This window comes from Manis javanica, chromosome 2 (genome assembly GCF_040802235.1).
Source record: "Manis javanica isolate MJ-LG chromosome 2, MJ_LKY, whole genome shotgun sequence".
In the NCBI taxonomy this organism is placed as follows: domain Eukaryota; kingdom Metazoa; phylum Chordata; class Mammalia; order Pholidota; family Manidae; genus Manis; species Manis javanica.
In genome coordinates, this window is record NC_133157.1 from 73,868,465 (window position 1) to 73,887,603 (window position 19,139).

The window sequence follows — 19,139 nt, forward strand, 5'->3', positions numbered from 1 at the left end:
AAAGAAATTTGACCATTCTAGGTACCTCATATAAGTGGAATTATATAATATTGCCCTTTTGTGCCTGGATTATTTCACATGTCATAATATCTTTAAGGTTGATCCATGTTGTACAGTATGTCAGAATTTCATTTGTTTTTAAGGCTCAGAAACATTCCAATGTGTGTTTGTTTATTCACCTGCTGATAGACATTTGGGTTATTATAATAATGTTTGCCAGTTATAATAATGCCTTTGTGAACATTGGTATGCAACTGTCTACTTGAGTCTCTGCTTTAAGATTTTTGTTTTGTTTTTGGCATATACCTAGAAGTGGAATTGCTGTGTTGTATTATAAGTCTGTTCTAATTGTTTGAGGAATTACTATTTTCCATAGTAACTGCCCCACTTTATATCCCCACCAGCAATGCCCAAGGGTTCTTATTTCTCTACCTCTTCATGAACACCTGTTATTCTCTTCTATCTTTCTTTAAAATAATAGTTATCCTAATAGATGTGAAGTAGCATCAAATTATAGGTTTGAATTGCATTTCCTTGGTGATTAGTGATGTTGAGCATATTTTCATGTATGTACGGCAGTTTATCTCTTTCTTCAGACAAAAGTCCTTGCAGGTCCTGTGCCAATATTTTAATCAGGTTAGTTTTGTGTTGTTGAGTTGCAAGAGTTTGTTTTGACATATATTCTGGATTTCAGCTACCTCAGATATATGATTTGCAAATATTTTCTCTAATGTTTTGGATTGCCTTATTTATCTTTGGATAGTGTGTTTGCACAAAAGTTTTAAATTTTCATTAAGTCCTGTTGTTGCTTGTGCTTCTGGTGTCATATCAGAGAAATTATTATCAAGTCTAATGGTGTGAAACTTTTCCTCGTATTTTTTTTTTCAGTGTTGTACTTTTAGCTTTTGTGTTTTGCCTTCAATCCATTTTGAGTTAATTTTTAGTTTCAGTGCAAGGAAAGAATCCAGTTCATAATTTTGCATATGGTATCTCATTTTCCCAGAACCATTTGTTGAGAAGACTGTCATTTCCCTATTAAATAAATAGTCTTGGCACCCTTGTCGAAAATCATTTGACTGTATGTATACGGTTTATTTCTGGGTTTTCTGTTATGTTCCGTGGTCTCTGTGTACCATATTGTATTGATTACTATAGCTTTCTAGTAAGTTGCGCAGTTAGGAAGTGTGTCATCAACTTTGTTCTATCTCTAGATTGTTTTGGCTATTTGAGGTCCTTTGAAATGCCACATGAATTTTTCTATTTTTACAGAAGATGTCATTGAGATTTTGATAAGGATTCCATTAAATCTGTAAATGCTTTATATAGTGACATCTTAATATTAAATCTTCTAGTCCATAAACAAGAGAAGCCTTTCCATTTATGTGTGTTTTTTCTAATTTCTTTTAGTAGCATTTTGTAGTATTCAGTGTATGTCTTTTACTTCCTTGGTTAAGTTTATTCTTTTTGAAGAACTGACATCTTGACAATACTGAGTCTTCATATCTATGGATATGGAATAGCTCTTCATTTCTTTAGTTCTTATTTGATTTCACAATCAGAGTTTTGCAGTTTTCCTCATATAGATCTTGTATATATTTTGTTAGATTTATACCTTGGTATTACTTTTTTGAGGTGTTAATATAACTGGTATTGTGTTTCTTATTTCAAATTCCATTTGTCCATTGGTGGTATATAGGAAAGTAATTGAATATTACATATTAACTTCTATAATGCTTTATTAGTTCTTGGAGTCCTTTTTGTTCTTTTGGGTTTTCTGTATATATCAAGTCCTTGGTGAACAAAGACAGTTTTATGTCTTTACCCATCTGTATACCTTTTATTTCCTTCTCTTGCCTTGGTGCATTGGCAAGGACTTCTAATACAATGTTGAAAATAAGTGGTGAGAGGGACATCTTTGCTTTGTACCTAATCTTAGTGGGAATACTGAGTTTCTTACCAGTAAGTATGATGTTAGCTGCAGGTTTTTCACAGATATTCTTCATCAAGTTGAGGAATTTCTCTTTTATTCCAGTTTACTGAGAGTTCTTACCAAGAATGGGTGTTGATTTGTCATTTGCATCTATTTATATAATCCTATAATTTTTATTTTTCATTCAGATCTGATTTTCAAACATGGTTTTAGATATATCATCTCTTGGACAGGTTATTTGAACTTGCTAAGCCTTGGTTTCTGATAGGACTCTTGTATATGTGAGAACTTTTTTTTATTAAGGTATCATTGATATACAGTCTTGTCATGTGGGAACTTTAAAGAAACAGAGAGCAGAAATAGGTTGTCTACTTCATAGGTTGTGAAAACTTAAGCTTATCAAGTGCTTTCCTTAATGACTATCATGTAATAAACAATCAATAAATAGTAATTGTCAACTGTTGTTGGCAAATAGTAGAGGGGTGATAAACTTAATAATGGTAGAAAACAAGCCTTTGTAAAATAATGAGGTTGGTTCATCTAATGAGACTATTTCATAGGATAAAGTGGAAATTTGAGTGGAGACTGGGGGATAAGTTGTCCCATGGACTGTATGGATAATTTTTAATGCTTACAGTCATATTTTTGGATAAGTTAAGGGAAATAGTTGTCTTTGTAATTATGTACTTAAATTAGAATGAAATTTGCTTTATATTGATTCTTACCTTTTGAAACAGATTCAGAATTTTTGGGAAGTTACCACTGGTTTCTTTACGAATATCAGATAAAAAACTGCAAGGGATTTTGGAATTGGTTGAAAGCATTCCAAAACCAAAACCTGCAACTGAAGTATATCCCCCTGCCAAACCATTTCAGGTAATGTTTTTCCAAAATTAATAGAAGTAAAAATTTAAATAGAAACTCCACAAATATTGTTTGTAACAACCACAGAAATTTTGTGTAAAACACTTTAATTCATTTTGAATAAAAAGAGAAAATGATGAATTACTAAAAGGTGCAAATAGTAAAGAAAGGTATAAAGTGATAAGCTTACCTTTCTTCACTCCTCCAGCCTCCAGTTCCTTTCCTCAGTGGTAACACTGTTAACCAGTTTCTGCAGTTTTCTGAAAATGTTCATGGTGTATACTCATACACGCACACGCACACACACAACCATGTGCACCTCTGTGTGTGTGTGTGTGCACAAATATGCTTATGTTCTTAAAATTTACATACATGGGATCATTAAACTTACTATTTTGAATCTGTATTCTTTTCATGATTATCTTATGTTATATACCTTAGTTTTGTGTCTTACCAAGTTTGGGGACATTTCCAGCTATTTTTCCTGAATATTCTTTCTATCCCTTTTTCTGGGACTCTCATAGTATGCATGTTTACTCATTTGATCATGTTCCACGGGTCCCTCAGATTGTGTTCACTTTTCTTTATTCTTTTCTCATGATAAATTTGATGAATCTATCTTCATGTTCACTGATTGTTCTGCTAACTCAAATCTGCTGTTTAAATTCACTAATGAATTTTTCTCAGTTTTTGTACTTTAGGTCTAGAATTGGACTTCTTTTTGTAATTGATATTTTCTATTTGATGTGATATCATTTTTCTGATTTCCTTTAGTTTCTCTGTGGGTTTTTTCTTTAGCTCTCGACCATATTTAAATAGTTTGTTTATTTATTATTAAATAGCTTGTTTAAAGGTTTTTTGCAGTAAGTCCAATGCCTATGCTCCTCTCTGTTTCTGCCAGTTTTGTCTGTGCATGAGCCATACTTTCTCATTTCTTGGCATGCATTATCCTGTTACTATGAGAAGACAAAGGAGTTATAAGAAAACAAAACTACATATGTATATATTCATGAACACAGATGGCAAAAATCCTTAACAAATATTACAACCAAATAATTTATTTAAAAACTGTAATACACTATGATCAAATGCATTTACCCTAGAAAAGCAAAAATGGTTCACTAATCAATGAACCATTTTAAACACATTCATGGAGTAAAGGAGAAAAAGTATATAATCATCACAATAAAAAGGGTAAGAGCATTGTGAAAATCTAACTACTATTCATGACAAAAGCTCTTAAACTTGTAATAAAAAGGAGCCTCTTCAACCTGATGAAAGATAGCTAGGAGAAACCTGAAGCTTATGATACTTAATTTTAAAAATGCTGAATGCTTTCTCCTTAAGATTAAGAATAGTATAAGAATGCCTTTTGTCACCACATCTATTCAAGTTCATATTGAAGGTTCTCGCTTCTGTAATAAACTGAGAAAAATGAAAACGATATAAAAGAAAAAGGAAAACTGTAAAACTATCTTTATTTGCAAATAACATGATCATTGTAGAGAAAGTCCTAAGGGATATAGAAAAATTATGATATGGTTACTACTAGTAATACTAAGTAAATTTAGCAAGACTGCGGGATACCTTATCAGTGTAAATGATTAGTTGTTTCTAAAAATGAAATTAAAAATATACCATTCATAATAGTATTTAAAAGGGTTAAATATTTAAGAAAAATTTAACAGAAGTTTAAGACCTACATATCTAAAACTATGAAACATTTCTGAAAAAATTTAAGGCCTAAATAAGTAGAATAATATACATGGCCAAGGATTGGAGGACGGACTTTATTAAGATGATAGTTCTCTCTAACCTCCATTGATTTCTCAGAGTCCCAATTAAAATACCAGATTTTTTTCCTGAAAATTAATAAGCTTATTATTAAGTATATATGGAAATGCAAAGGACACATATTAGTCAAAGCCGTTTTGATGAGGATAACTTTGGGGGATTTCTAATACTTGATTTCAAGGTTTATTTTGCAGCTACTTTAGTCAAGAAAGTCTTTTATTGGTGTAAGAACATACATAAAAATCAATAAACTAGAATAGAGTCCAGAAGTAAATCCACAATGTAATATATGTTTAATACATATTTGATTTCTTACAAAGGTGGCAACCTAAATAAGTGTATGTGGACAGTATCATAGTCCTTTCAGCAAGTGGTTCTGAAATAAGCATTTGGGGGAATGGTTTTTTCCATGTGGGGGAAAAATTAACATCAACCCTTACCTTATTCCATACATGGAATTTAAATTGAAATGAATTATAGAACTAAATCTAAATTCCCAAAGGTATAAAATTTGCTTCACAAAAATCGTAAGAAAATCTTTGCATCTGTGGCAGGTAAAGATATCTTGGGATAATAAAGCACAAATTTAAAAAAGTGAATTGTGCTTTATGAAAATCAGAATTTTCTGCTTTTTGCAAGACACTGTTAAAAATGAAAAAGGCAAGTTATGCAATTGGGAAAAATATTTGCAACACATATTATTTACAAAAGACTTTATCCAAAATACGTAAGGAAATCAATAGCCCAGTAGGAAATGAGCAAACCAGATACATGAAAAAGTCTTCGATTAATATTTACTCATCAATAATAATCAAAAACAAATAAATAAATATTACTCATCAAAATACTACAAAACAAAACCATTCTACCATGAATGTAGCATTCCAGAACATTAAAAATTGAACTTTGGCTAACATATTTATTACTTTGTGGGGTATGCATAAGGATGTAAGGAGCTTGAGGGGGGTTTCTGAATTGCTGATAATGTTCTATTTAGGGTGCATGGGTATATATTGTTTTTGGAAATGTATTGAACTTAAGAGTTATGTACTCCTATGTAATAGGTTATGTTTTAATAAACATGTTTTTCCAACGTGAACAGGATTCAAAGGACAAACACAACCCATGAACCTATGATATGATTGATGTGTGACTATTGTAGATTTGTAAAATTCTAATTAAAACTAGAGTGACATTTCTAGGGAGATAACAAAATTTAGAATGCCTGAAACACTAAGCGTTTGTGAGAACAGATAGCAATACAAACTTGAGTCTATTGCTGATGTTAGTATGATACATTGCTATCCCTTGTGCAAACAGTTTTATAGTAATCCGTAAGGTGAACATAGGCAATTTCACTCATTTTATACAATTGACCCTTAAATAACACAGAAGTTAGGGGAACTGACTCCTCCACAGTCGAAAATCTGCATATAACTTTTGACTCTCCCAAAACACTTAATAGCCTCCTGTTGACCAGAAGCCTTACTGATAGCATAAACAGTTGATTAACACATAATAGTTTAAATGTTATGTATATTATATAGTATATTCTTGCAATAAAGCTAGAGAAATTTCTTTTCAGTTTTTATCCCAAATCTCCAAAATATTTTCCAATAGATTTATTGAAAAAGATCCACATATAAGTGGACCTGCACAGTTCAAAGCCATATCAGGGGTCATCTATATATACCATGGAAAAACTTGCATATGAGCACTTGGAGGAATGTTTATGGATACTTACAATGGCACTGTGAGTAAAAGCAAAAATCTGGAAAAAAAAACACATGTTTACCAACAGTGTAGTGGACATACAATGTTTCATTCATCAAGGCAATATAGTATAACAATGAGAATGAATAAACTGTCGATACGGATAAAACTTCAAGATTGTTTTGTAGTTTTATGTGATATTATTAACTACAATTAGAAAGAAGCAGAGGTAAACAGTGTTACATTTAGAAAATTACCCATAAGAAGTTTAAGCAAGTAAATAAACACAAGATCACGATCAGTTGTAGGGAATACAACCAAGGAGAAGCACTTAAACTGCTTCTAGGTAGGGATCTGGTACTGTTTTGTTTCTTGGCCTACATGGAATATTCAGGGGTGTCTCTTATTTTTCAAAACTGCATTATATGTTTTGTGTGTGCTGTATTTCCCAGTATAGAAATACAGATTTACTAAAATACCTTTGAAAAATGAAAAATAAAATCACAAGCTCTCCAACTCCAGAGGCTAAAAGTATTGATACTTTTGGCTATTTCTCATGGATGTCCTGGAGGTGGCTTCCTTGTTAAGATATATCTAAGATCTCTTCCTATTTCAAAGCCTGTCAAAGTAGAAGCTATTAACAGTTTTACAGTGTATATTTAGCTTTGAAATTACAAAACCACTTCTTTATGCCTGCATTTTACAATTTACTTTTCTAATACAGACTGAATTTTTTTCTCAGTTAATTCGAATTGACTTTTTTTTCCTTCAAAATTGTCTTATAATTTTGAATAAAAGTCTTTGTGCTGACAGTGAATTACTTTTCTTCCAGATTCAAAGGTCCACTTCCTTGGGAACAGCACAGATTTCACAGAAAATGTTTCCTCTCTTGGAACTTTCATGTATTGAGGATGGTAAAATGAAACTCCTTTAGGGATCTTTCCTTATTACAAGTATATCAGAAAAATAGTTTTCATTTTGAGACTGTGTAAAAGATTTCAGGCAATAGCAGATATTTGTATATTTTTCAGAAATGTTCGCTAAAACTCCTTTAAAACAATGTAATTAGATGTTCCTTAAAGTTTTACAGTGGGACTTTTTGCTGTATAAATGTAGAACACATAGTGGCAAGGACCACTAGTAAATTAATAATCTTTTTCCTCTTATGAGCCGAGAGACCCCATGAAACTTTGTAGATGTCTATAACATGTTACTTAGTTATTTGGAGACTTTTGTTATAGTAAAATTTTTTTTCAATTTTTATACTTTCATTTTTTCCTATTAAAGGAAAAAATTAAACAGCAATACCTACATTTACACATGAAAGCTGGTAAATATTTTTATATCAAGTATCTGCTTTATTTGGCTGCATTAGAAGGAAAAATAAATGTGTTTTTAAGACATTTAAAATTGCTAAATGTTAAATAACGGAAATTTCCATGTTGATCCATGGTTTTCTAGAGAATGTTCTCCTTTGTATATGGTGCTGGGAGGAAGGGAAAGGAGTGGAAGGTGGTGGTTGTGCAATCATCTACCCTTGGTTCAGTCTTAGGGTGATTATGGGTATAACTCAGGATGGTTTTAGTTTCCTTTAAACTTTCTTTTAATGGTTTTAATACTTTTTATATCCTTCTTAATAGCAAATTTATTCAAACTTAAGCTTTTAATATTGCAGAGTTTGTAACAGAGTCCTGTTTTGCTAATCCAAGTAGAATGAGCACATTAGTGGGTTCTTTTTATATTCATGATGTATGTAATCATTGGCATTTGGTATAACTTTTCTGTACCACTTTTTAGATGGACTAATGTTTTTAAGAGGTGTTGCTCATTAAGCTAAAGGTGCGTTTTAAAATTCTCCATACTTTTGTATCAAGAATGTAATTTTTTAGACAAAATCTCTATATTTTTTTCTATTTAGCTTCTCGTCTTTACATTCAGTTTTTGAAATTCAGTATTTGAAGTGTATTAGTGTTCATATTTATAGCAGAAAAGTTACACAAATGTTAAACTAAATCATTTTGATTATTGACTTAAATGATATTCTACAATATATAGATTCAGAGGAAGAATATTACGATGCACCGTGTAGTCCCTTGGACGAGACCTTTCAACCTCCAACTGTATATAAAAGTTATCAACAGAAAAAGCTCCAAAGTCCTGACTGTGCAAAAAATATGACTGAATGTAAAATAAGATTTGAAGTGCCAGAGGTATGTACCATGGTAAAATTAATATTGTTTAAATTGTCACTTCCACTATTCACAGCTTATTTATGTGATCTCATTACCAATAGGCCTTGTTTTCATCCTTTTTAAGCTGAATCTACACATTTCTGTGTGTTTCTCCCTCCCCTTTCTTAGAAGATTAATTTCCTTAACCAAGAATTACATATTTAGATGATATACTATGGTTATTCAACACATATTTATTGAGAATAATAAAATAATTTTTCAAGAACAACTTGCACAACAAAAGTGTGTACTGTGTGTATAAATCCTAAATTTTAAATTCATATTGTTTACATATTACATATATACATATAAGGGTATATATACATAGCTATGTATATCACCACCATACACAATTATCATCCATGAAGAAAGTTTGTTATAGGTAGTAGTAGTTTCTTTTTTCTTTGTTTTCCAGGTTCTGATTCAATTTTATCACCTTGTTGGAGATTGTGAACTACCTGTGGTAGGAATTGATGTCTTAGGATTAGGCACTGAAGTTGAGTTTAGAACATTTGATTTGAAGGCAAATGCTTTTTTGAAAGAATTTTGCTTAAAGTGTCCAGAATACTGTGGTAAGAATCTTTTATTTTTTTAGATAAATATATTTTATTGTTTGGTTACCTACTATAGAGGATTAAATTCTCTAGGCTTTAAATCAGTAATTTGCTAAAACATTCTCAGAGAAATATTAAGAGTTAGTATTCAACCTTTATCTTATACTTGGGAATGTAGGGGAAGTAGACCAGAGAGAAAAATGAAGTTAATTCCACCCTTTTATTTCTTTTTCTTCCCTAATGGCTCTGGCAAGGACTTCCAATACTATATTGAATAAAAGTGGCAAGAGTAGGCATCCTTGTCTTGTTACTGATCTTGAGGAAAAGCTTTCAACTTTCCACCATTGAATATGATCTTAGCTGTGGGCTTGTCGTATATGGACCTTTTTGTGTTGTATTAAGTTCACTCTATACCCACTTTGTTGAGAGTTCTTATCATAATGGATGTTGAATTTTATCAAATACTTTTTCTGCATCTATTGAGATGATCATATGATTTTTATCCTTTTTGTTAATAAGATATATCATGTTGATTGATTACAGATGTTGAACCATCCTTGCTTCCTTGGAATGAATACGACTTGCTCATGGTGTGTGATCCTTCTAATGTATTGTTGAATTAGGTTTGCTTATATTCTGTTGAGGGTTTTTGCATTATGTTCCTCAAGGATATTGCCCTGTAATTTTCTTGTAGCTTCCTTGTCTGGTTTTGGTATCAAGGTAATGCTGGCCTTATAAAATGAGTTTGGAGGCATTTCCTCCTCTTTGATTTTTTAGAAGACTTTCAGGATTGGTATTAATTCTTCACTGAATGAATATTTGGTACTGTTCATCAGTGAAGCTATTTGGTTCTGGATTTTTGTTTGTTTAGAGGTTTTGATTGCTGATTCAGTCTCCTTTCAATTAATTGGTGTATTCATATTTTCTACTTGGTGATTATTAATTCTGGGGAGGTTGTATGTTTCTAGCATATCCATTTCTTCTAGGTTTTCCTATTTGCTAGTATTTAAGGGTTCATAGTAGTCTTTATGATCCTTTGTATTTCTGTTATACCAGTTATAATGTCTCCTCTTTTATTTCTAATTTTATTTATTGGAGCCTTCTATTTTTTCTAGGTCTTGATAATCTAGTTTATCAATTTTATTTGTCTTTTAAGAGAACTATCCCTTGGTTTGAGTGATCTTTTCTAATGTCTTTTAGTCTCTATTTCATTAATTTCTGCTATGGCAATATTTCTTTCCTTCTGCTAACTTTGGGCTACATTTGCTTTTCTGGTTCCTTGAGGTATAATGTTAAGTTGTTTATTTGAGATCTTTCTTATTTTTTTTATATTGGTATCATCAATATACAATTACATGAGCAACATTGTGGTTACTAGATTCCCCCCATTATCAAGTCCCCACCACATACCCAATTACAGTCACTGTCCATCAACTAGTAAGATGCTATAGAATCAATATTTGTCTTCTCTGTGCTATACTGCCTTCCCCTAGCCCCCACCCCCTATATTATGTGTGCCAATTGTAATGCTCCTTTTTTCCATTATCCCTCCCTTCCCACCTATTCAACCAGTCCCTTTCCCTTTGGTAACTGTTAGTCCATTCTTGGGTTCTGTGATTCTGCTGCTGTTTTGTTCCTTCAGTTTTTTCTTTGTTCTTATACTCCACAGATGAGTGAAATCATTTGGTTCTTGTCTTTCTCTGCCTGGCTTATTTCACTGAGCATAATACCCTCTAGCTCCCTCTACGCTGTTGCAAATGGTAGGATTTGTTTTCTTCTTATGGCTGAATAGTATACCATTGTGTATATGTCCCACATCTTCTTTATCTATTCATCTACTGATGGACACTTAGGCTGCTTCCATTTCTTGGCTATTGTAAATAGTGCTGCGATAAACATGGGGTTGCATATGTCTTTTTCAAACTGGGCTCCGGCATTCTTAGGGTAAATTCGTAGGAGTGGAACTCATGGCTCAAATGGTATTTCTATTTTTAGTTTTTTGAGGGACATCCATATTGCTTTCCACAATGGTTGAACTAATTTACATTCCCACCAGCAGTGTAGAGGGTTCCCCTTTCTCCACATCCTCACCAGCATTTGTTGTTGTTTGTCTTTTGGATGGTGGTCATCCTAACTGGTGTGAGATGATATCTCATTGTGGTTTTAATTTGCATTTCTCTGATGATTAGCAATGTGGAGGATCTTTTCATGTGCCTGTTAGCCATCTGAATTTCTTCTTTGGAGAAGTGTCTGTTAAGATCCTGTGCCCATTTTTTAATTGGATTATTTGCTTTTTGTTTGTTGAGGTGCATGAGCTCTTTGTATATTTGGATGTCAACCCCTTATTGGATATGTCATTTATGAATATATTCTCCCATACTGTAGAATGCCTTTTTGTTCTGCTGATGGTGTCCTGTTCTGTACAGAAGCTTTTTAGTTTGATATAGTCCCACTTGTTCATTTTTGCTTTTGTTTCCCTTGCCTGTGGAGATATGTTCATGAAGAAGTTGTTCATGTTTATATTCAAGAGAGTTTTGCCTAAGTTTTTTTTCTAAGAGTTTTATGGTTTCATAACTTATATTCAGGTCTTTGATCCATTTCGAGTTTACTTTTGTGTATGGAGTTAGACAATAATCCAGTTTCATTCTCTTACATGTAGCTCTCCAGTTTTGCCAACACCAGCTGTTGAAGAGACTGTCATTTCCCCATTGTGTATCCATGGCTCCTTTATCATCTATTAATTAACCATATATGCTTGGGTTAATATCTGGACTCTCTGTTCTGTTCCACTGGTATGTGGGTCTGTTCTTGTGCCAATACCAAATTGTATTGATTACTGTCACTTTGTAGTACAGCGTGAAGTTGGGAATTGAGGTCCCCCCTGCTTAATTCTTCCTTCTCAGGATTGCTTTGGCTATTCGGGGTCTTTTGTGGTTCTATATAAAATTTAGAACTATTTGTTCCAGTTCGTTGAAGAATGCTCTCAGTATTTGATAGGGATTGCACTGAATCTGTAGATTGCTTTAGGCAGGTTGGCCATTTTGACAATATTAATTCTTCCTCCCCAAGAGCAATTTCCATTTATTAGTGTCCTCTTTAATTTCTCTTATGAGTGTCTTGTAGTTTTCAGGGTACAGGTCTTTCACTTCCTTTGTTAGGTTTATTCCTAGGTATTTTATTCTTTTTGATGCAATTGTGAATGGAATTGTTTTCCTGATCTCTCTTTCTGCTAGTTCATCATTAGTGTATAGGAATGCAATCGATTTCTGTGTATTAATTTTGTATCCTGCAACTTTGCTGAATTCAGATATTAGTTCTAGTAGATTTGGAGTGTATTCTTTAGGGTTTGTTATGTACAAAATCATGTCACCTGCAAGCAGTTAGAGTTTATGTTCTTCCTTACCAGTCTGGATGCCTTTTAGTTCTTTGTGTTGTCTGATTGCCATGGCTAGAACATCCAGTGTATGTTGAATAAAAGCGGGGAGAGTGGGCATCCTTGTCTTGTTCCTGATCTTAGGGGAAAGGCTTTCAGCTTCTTGCTGTTAAATATGATGTTGGCTGTGGGTTTGTCTCATATGGCCTTTATTTTGTTGAGGTACTTGCCCTCTATACCCATTTTGTTAAGAGTTTCATCATGAATGGATGTTGAATTTTGTCGAATGCTTTTTCAGCATCTATGGGATGGTCATGTGGTTTTTGTCCTTCATTTTGTTGATGTGGTGGATGATGTTTATGGATTTTCAAATGTTGTACCATCCTTGCATCCCTGGGATGAATCCCACTTGATCATGGTGTATGATCCTCTTGATGTATTTCTGAATTAAGTTTGCTAATACTTTGTTGAGTATTTTTGTTTCTATGTTCATCAGGGATATTAGTCTGTAGTTTTCTTTTTTTGTGGTGTCTTTGCCTGGTTTTGGTATTAGAGTGATGCTGGCTTCATAGAATGAGTTTGGAAGTATTCCCTCCTCTTCTGTTTTTTGCAAAACTTTAAGGATAATGGGTATTATGTCTTCTCTAAATGTGTGATAAAATTCAGCCATGAATCCATCTGGTCTGGAAGTTTTGTTCTTGGGTAGTTATTTGGTCACTGATTCAATTTTGTTGCTGTTAATTGTTCTGTTTAGATTTTCTGTTTCTTCCTGGGTCAGTCTTGAAAGGTTGTATTTTTCTAGAAAGTTGTCCATTTCTTCTAGATTATCCAGTTTGTTAGCATATAGATTTTCATAGTATTCTTTAATAATTCTTTGTATTTCTGTGGTGTCCATCGTGATTTTTTCTTTCTCATTTCTGGTTCTGTTAATGTGTGTAGATTCTTTTTTTTTTTAGTAAGTCTGGCCAGGGGTTTATCTATTTTGTTTATTTTCTCAAAGAACCAGCTCTTGGTTTCATTAATTTTTTCTATTGTTTCATTCTTCTCAATTTTATTTATTCTTTGATCATTATTATGACCCTTCTGCTGACTTTGGGCCTCATTTGTTCTTCTTTTTCCAGTTTCAATAATTGTGAATTTAGACTATTCATTTGGGATTGTTCTTCCTCCTTTAAATAGGCCTTTATTGCTATATACTTTCCTTTTAGAACTGCCTTTGTTGCATCCCACAGAATTTGGGGCATTGTGCTGTTGTTTTCATTTGTCTCCATATGTTGCTTGATCTCTATTTTAATTTGGTCTTTGATTCATTGATTATTTAGGAGCATGTTGTTAAGCCTGCATGTGTTTGTCTGCCTTTTTGTTTTCTTTGTACAATTTGTTTCTTGTTTCAGACCTTTGTGATCTGAGAAGTTGGTCAGTACAATTTCAATGTTTTTGAATTTACTGAGGTTCCTTTTGTGGCCTAGTATGTGGTCTATTCTGGAAAATGTTCCATGTGCACTTGAGAAGAATGTGTATCCTGCTGCTTTTAGGTGTAGAGTTCTGTAGATGTCTGTTAGGTCCATCTGTTCTGATTGTTTCAGTGCCTCTGTCTCCTTACTTATTTCCTGTCTGGTTGATATGTCCTTTGGAGTGAGTGGTGTGTTGAAGTTTCCTATAATGAATGTATTGCATTCTGAGAGGTTTCTTACTTCTTGAAATAGGCATTTATTGCTATGTTCATCCTTCTTAGAACTACTTTTGCTCCACTCCCTAAGCTTTGGTATGTTGTATTTCCATTTTTATTTATTTCAGTGAATTTTTTTATTCCCTTTGATTTCTTTGTTGATCCAGTTGTACAACTGTCACTATTTATGGTAATTCTTTGTTGACTCAAAGAGTAAAACTATCACTGTTTGAGGATGGCATTATTATACATAGGAAACCCTAAAGACTCCACCAAAAAACTGTTAGAACTAATCAATGGATTTAGTAATGTAAATTCTATTACTTTTCCATACACTGATAATGTACTATGAGCAAGGGAAAACAATCTCATTTTACTTTCATCAAAAAGAATAAAATACCTATGTATAAATTTAACCTACGAGGTCAAAGACATGTACACTGAAAACTATAGGACACTGATGAAATAAATTGAAGAAGATACAAATAAAGATAGTCTGTGCTTGTGATTTGTAATAATTAATATTGTTAAAATGTCCACAATATCCAAAGCAATCCAAGGATTCAATGCAATCTCTACCAAATTTCCAATTGCATTTTCACAGAAATAGAAAAAACAACCCTAAAATTTGTATGCAACCACACACAGAATTAAAAACCCATAGCCAAAACAATCTTGAGAAAGAAAAAAGCTAGAGGCCTCATGCTCCCTGATTTCAAAGCTATGGTAATCAAAATTGTATGGTGCTGGCATAAAACTAGACCACCATCAGTGGAACAGAATAGGGTCCAGAAATAAATCCATGCATATATGGTCAATTAATTTATGAAAAAGGAGCCAAGAGTATCCAATAAAAAAAGATAGTTTCTTCAATAAATGGTGCTAGGAAGATTGAACAGCCATATGCACAAGAATGTAACTGGGCTACAATCTTACACCACAAACAAAAATTAAAATGGTTTAAAGACTTGAATGGAAAATGACAATATACACATATACTGAATTCTTACTATGTTGTACAGCTGAAATTAATGTTATATGTGAATTCTTTAATTCACATATAACTTAAAAATAGAAAACAGACTATTCAGCAATTTACTTTAATCTACTTTGTAGCATGAAAACATTACATATAAATAGAGATGACATTTTTTAGCAGTTTTTGATTCACAGCACAACTGAACAGATGATATATAGAGATTTCCTGTATAACCCCTGCACCTACACATGCATAGCCTCTCCCATTATGAATATTCCTCACCAAAGTGGTACATTTGTTGCACTTGATGAACCCATGTTGATATATACTCAAAGTCCATACATTAGGGTTCAACTTAGGTGTTGTGCATTCTCTAGATTTTTGGCAAATGTATAATGACATGTATCTAGCATTACAGTGCCAAACACAGTAGTTTTACTGCTCTAAAAATCCTCTGTCCTCTGCTTATCCATCCTTTTCTGTCCTCTGCCAGTCTCTGACAACCCCTGATCTTTTTACTGTGTCCGCAGTTTTGTTAATTCTGGAATGTCATATAATTGGAATCACACAGTACATAGCCTTTTCAGACTGGCTTCTTTCAATTAGTAATATGTATTTAAGTTATTTCCGTATCTTTTCATTATTTGATAGCTCATTTCATTTAAATGCTAGATAATATTCCATTGTGTTCTTGTACCACATTTTATTTGTCCATTCATCTGAAGGACATCTTGGTTGCTTCAAAGTTTTCCCAGTTCTGAACATCTGTGTGCACATTTTTGTGTAGACATAGGTTTTCATTTGCTTTCATAAATAACAAGGAACATGATGTTAGGTCATATGTTAAGACTATGTTTAGTTTTGTAAGAAATCATCAAGCTGTCTTCCAGGATGGCTATACATTTAGCATTTTCATTAGCGATGAATAAGAGTTCCTGATACTCCACAACCTCCCTAATATTTGGTGTTAGTGTCCTGGACTTTGAGTATTCTAATAAGGTGCGTAATGGTATCTTACTGTTTTAATTTGCCTTTCCCTGATGAGATGATGTAGTGCATCTTTTCATGGTTGTTTCTGTGTATCTTCTTTGGTGAAATATTGTTAAGGTCTTTGGCCTCTTTTTAAAATCTTGTTTTTTCTTGTTGAATTTTAAGATTTTTTGTATATTTTGTTAACAGTTCTTTATCAGATGTGTCTTTTGCAAATGTTTCTCCTAGTTTCTGGCTTGTCTTCTCATTCTCTTGACTGTACCCTTTGCAGAGCAGAATTTTTAATTTTAATGAAGTGAAGTTTAGCATTTCTTTATCTCAGGGATCATGCCTTTGGTCTTGTATCTAAAAAGTCATTGCCAAACCACAGGCATCTAGATAATCTGTTATCTTCTTTAAGTTTTTTAGCTTATATTTTACATTTAGATTTGTGGGGTACATTTTGAGTTGATTTTTGTGAGGGCTGTAAGGTCTGTGTGTACATTCTTTTCCTCTTTTCCTTTTTTTTTTTTTTTGCACATGTGGATATCCCTTTTGTTTCATCAACATTTGTTGAAAGACCTGTTTGCTGTATTGTACTGTCTTTGTTTCTTTGTCCAAGATCAGTGTACTGCACTTTTGGAGGTCTGTTCCCGGATTCTCTGTTCTGTTCCATTGATCTATTTATTTATTCTCTTGCCAGTACCAGTGTCTTGCTTACTATGACTTTATAGTAAATCTTGAAGTCAGGTAGTGTCAATCCTTCAATTTATTCTTTAATATTGTGTTAGTTTTTCTGGGTCTTTTGCCTCTGCCTATAGAGTATAGAATCAATTTGTCAATATCCATGAATTAGTTCCTGGTATTTTGATTAGGTTTGCATTGAATCTAAAAATTAGGTTGGGGAGAACTGACATCTTGACAATGTGGAGTATTCCTATTCATGAACATGGAAATCTCTCCATTTATCTAGTTCCTTGATTTCATTCATCAGAGTTTTGTGTTTTTCCTTATATAGGCCTTGTATATATACTATTAAATTTATACCTAAGTATTATATGTATTTTTTGATGCTAATGTAAATGGCTTTATGTTTTTAATTTCAGTTTCCACTTGTCCATATCTGTTAATATAGGAAAGTAGTTGCCTTGTACATTAACCTTGTATCCTGCAACCTTAATGTAATGACTTATGTTCCAGGAGTTCTTTTGTATTTTCTGCATAGATGATCATGTCATCTGTAAACAAAGACCGTTTTGTGTGTTCTTTCCCAATCTGTATCTTCTTTTTTCTTGCTAAGAAATTTAGTTATCTATCTGTCTATCTGAGAATATTTGCTAAGACATATAGTAGAATGTTGGAAATCTGTGTTGAGAGGGGAGGGACATCCTTCACCTTGTTCTTTAGTGTGAAAGCTTCACTTTTCTTGCCATTAAGTATGGATATTATGTAATGGATGTTAGCTATAGGATTTTTGAAGATATTCTTGATCAAGTTGATGTTTTCTTTTATTCCTAGTTTTACTGAGTGAGAACTTTTATCATGAATGGGTATTGATATTGTAAAATACTTTTTCTGCACCTAATTTAATTGATCATGTGATATTTCTTCTGTAGTCTGTACCTGTGAGAGATTATATCATTTGATTTTCATATGTTGAAACAGCCATGCATCCTGGAACAAATCCTACTAGGTTGTGATATATAATTTTTTACCCATGTTGGATTCAGTTTGCTAATATTATGTTAAGGATCTTTGCATCTATATTAATGAGATTACTTGCCTGTAATTTTCCCTTTTTTTTTGTAATACCTTTGTGTGGTTTCAGTATTAGGGTAATTTTGGCTTCATAGAATTAATTAGGAAATGTTCCATCTATTTGTATCCTCTGAAAAGGATTGTAAAAAATTGGTGTATTTTCTTCCTCAGATGTTTGTTAGAATTCACCAGGGAACCTATCTGGGCATGGCACTTTTCTGTTTTTGAAGGTTATTAATTATTAACTTAATTACTTTAATAGATGTAGGCCTACTCAGGTTTAATTATTCTTGCGTGAGTTCGGCAAATTATGCCTTTAAAGGAATTGGTCCATTTCATTCAATTATCACATGTGTGGGCAGAGTTGTTCATAGTATTCTTTTTTTTTATCCTTGTAATTTTCATGATACCTCTCGTTATATCCACTCTTGCATTTCTTTTAGTAGCCATTTGTGTCTTCTTTTTTCTTAGTTACCCTGGCTAGGGGCATACCAATTTTATTGATCTTTTCAAAGAACCACTTGTAGTTTCTTTGATTTTTTTCTAGGGGTTTCTTGCTTTCAATTTCATTTATTTCTTGGATTTATTTTGCTCTTCTTTTTCTAGTTCCTAAGGTGGAAGCTTAGATATTGATTTTATATCTCCTTTTCCAATAATGTATACATTCAGTGTTATATTTCTCTCTAAGTGCTGCTTTCACTGTAGTCTACAAATGTTGATTAGGTGTGCTGTTATTTTCATTTAGTTCTAAATGTTTTTAATCTCTTGAGATTTTTTTTCTTTGACCCATATGTTATGTAGAACTATGTTCATACTCTGAGTATTTTGGAATTTTCCAACTATTTTTATGATGTTACTGATATCTAGTTTAATTCCACTGTGGTCTGAGCACAAACATTTTATGATTTCTGTTTTTAAAATTTTGTTAAGGTGTGTTTTATGGCCCAGAATGTCTTTTGGTATATATTCCCGGTAAGCTTCAGAGAAAGTATATTCATTCTGCTATTGTTGGATGAAGTAGCTATCCATTACATCCAGTTGATTGTTGGCATTGAGTCTATTCCTTACTGATTTTTTGTTGGCTAGCTCTGTCCATTTCTAATAGAGGGATTTTGAAGTCTTCAGCTATAATAGTAGGCTCACCTATTTTGCCCTGCAGTATTTTCAGTTTTGCCTCACATGTTTTATGCTCTGTTGTTAGATGAATACACCTTAAGGATTGTTATGTCTTCGTGGAGATTTGACCCTTTTATTTTTACCTAATGCCTTTCTTTATCCATGTAATAATATTCCATGTTTTGAATT

General features: G+C 32.7%; 1 protein-coding gene across 3 annotated transcripts in view; it reads left to right on the plus strand.

Annotated features, from left to right (window-relative positions):
* VPS13A (vacuolar protein sorting 13 homolog A) overlaps nt 1-19,139 on the plus strand; it is a 233,046-nt gene that overhangs the window by 68,490 nt on the left and 145,417 nt on the right. For all 3 annotated transcript variants that reach the window (XM_017674002.3, XM_017674001.3, XM_017674000.3), the window contains exons 23-26: nt 2,668-2,806; nt 7,134-7,215; nt 8,357-8,511; nt 8,948-9,104. In XM_017674002.3, coding sequence (XP_017529491.2) covers nt 2,668-2,806; nt 7,134-7,215; nt 8,357-8,511; nt 8,948-9,104 — 533 coding nt within the window. The remainder of the gene's footprint in view (nt 1-2,667; nt 2,807-7,133; nt 7,216-8,356; nt 8,512-8,947; nt 9,105-19,139) is intronic.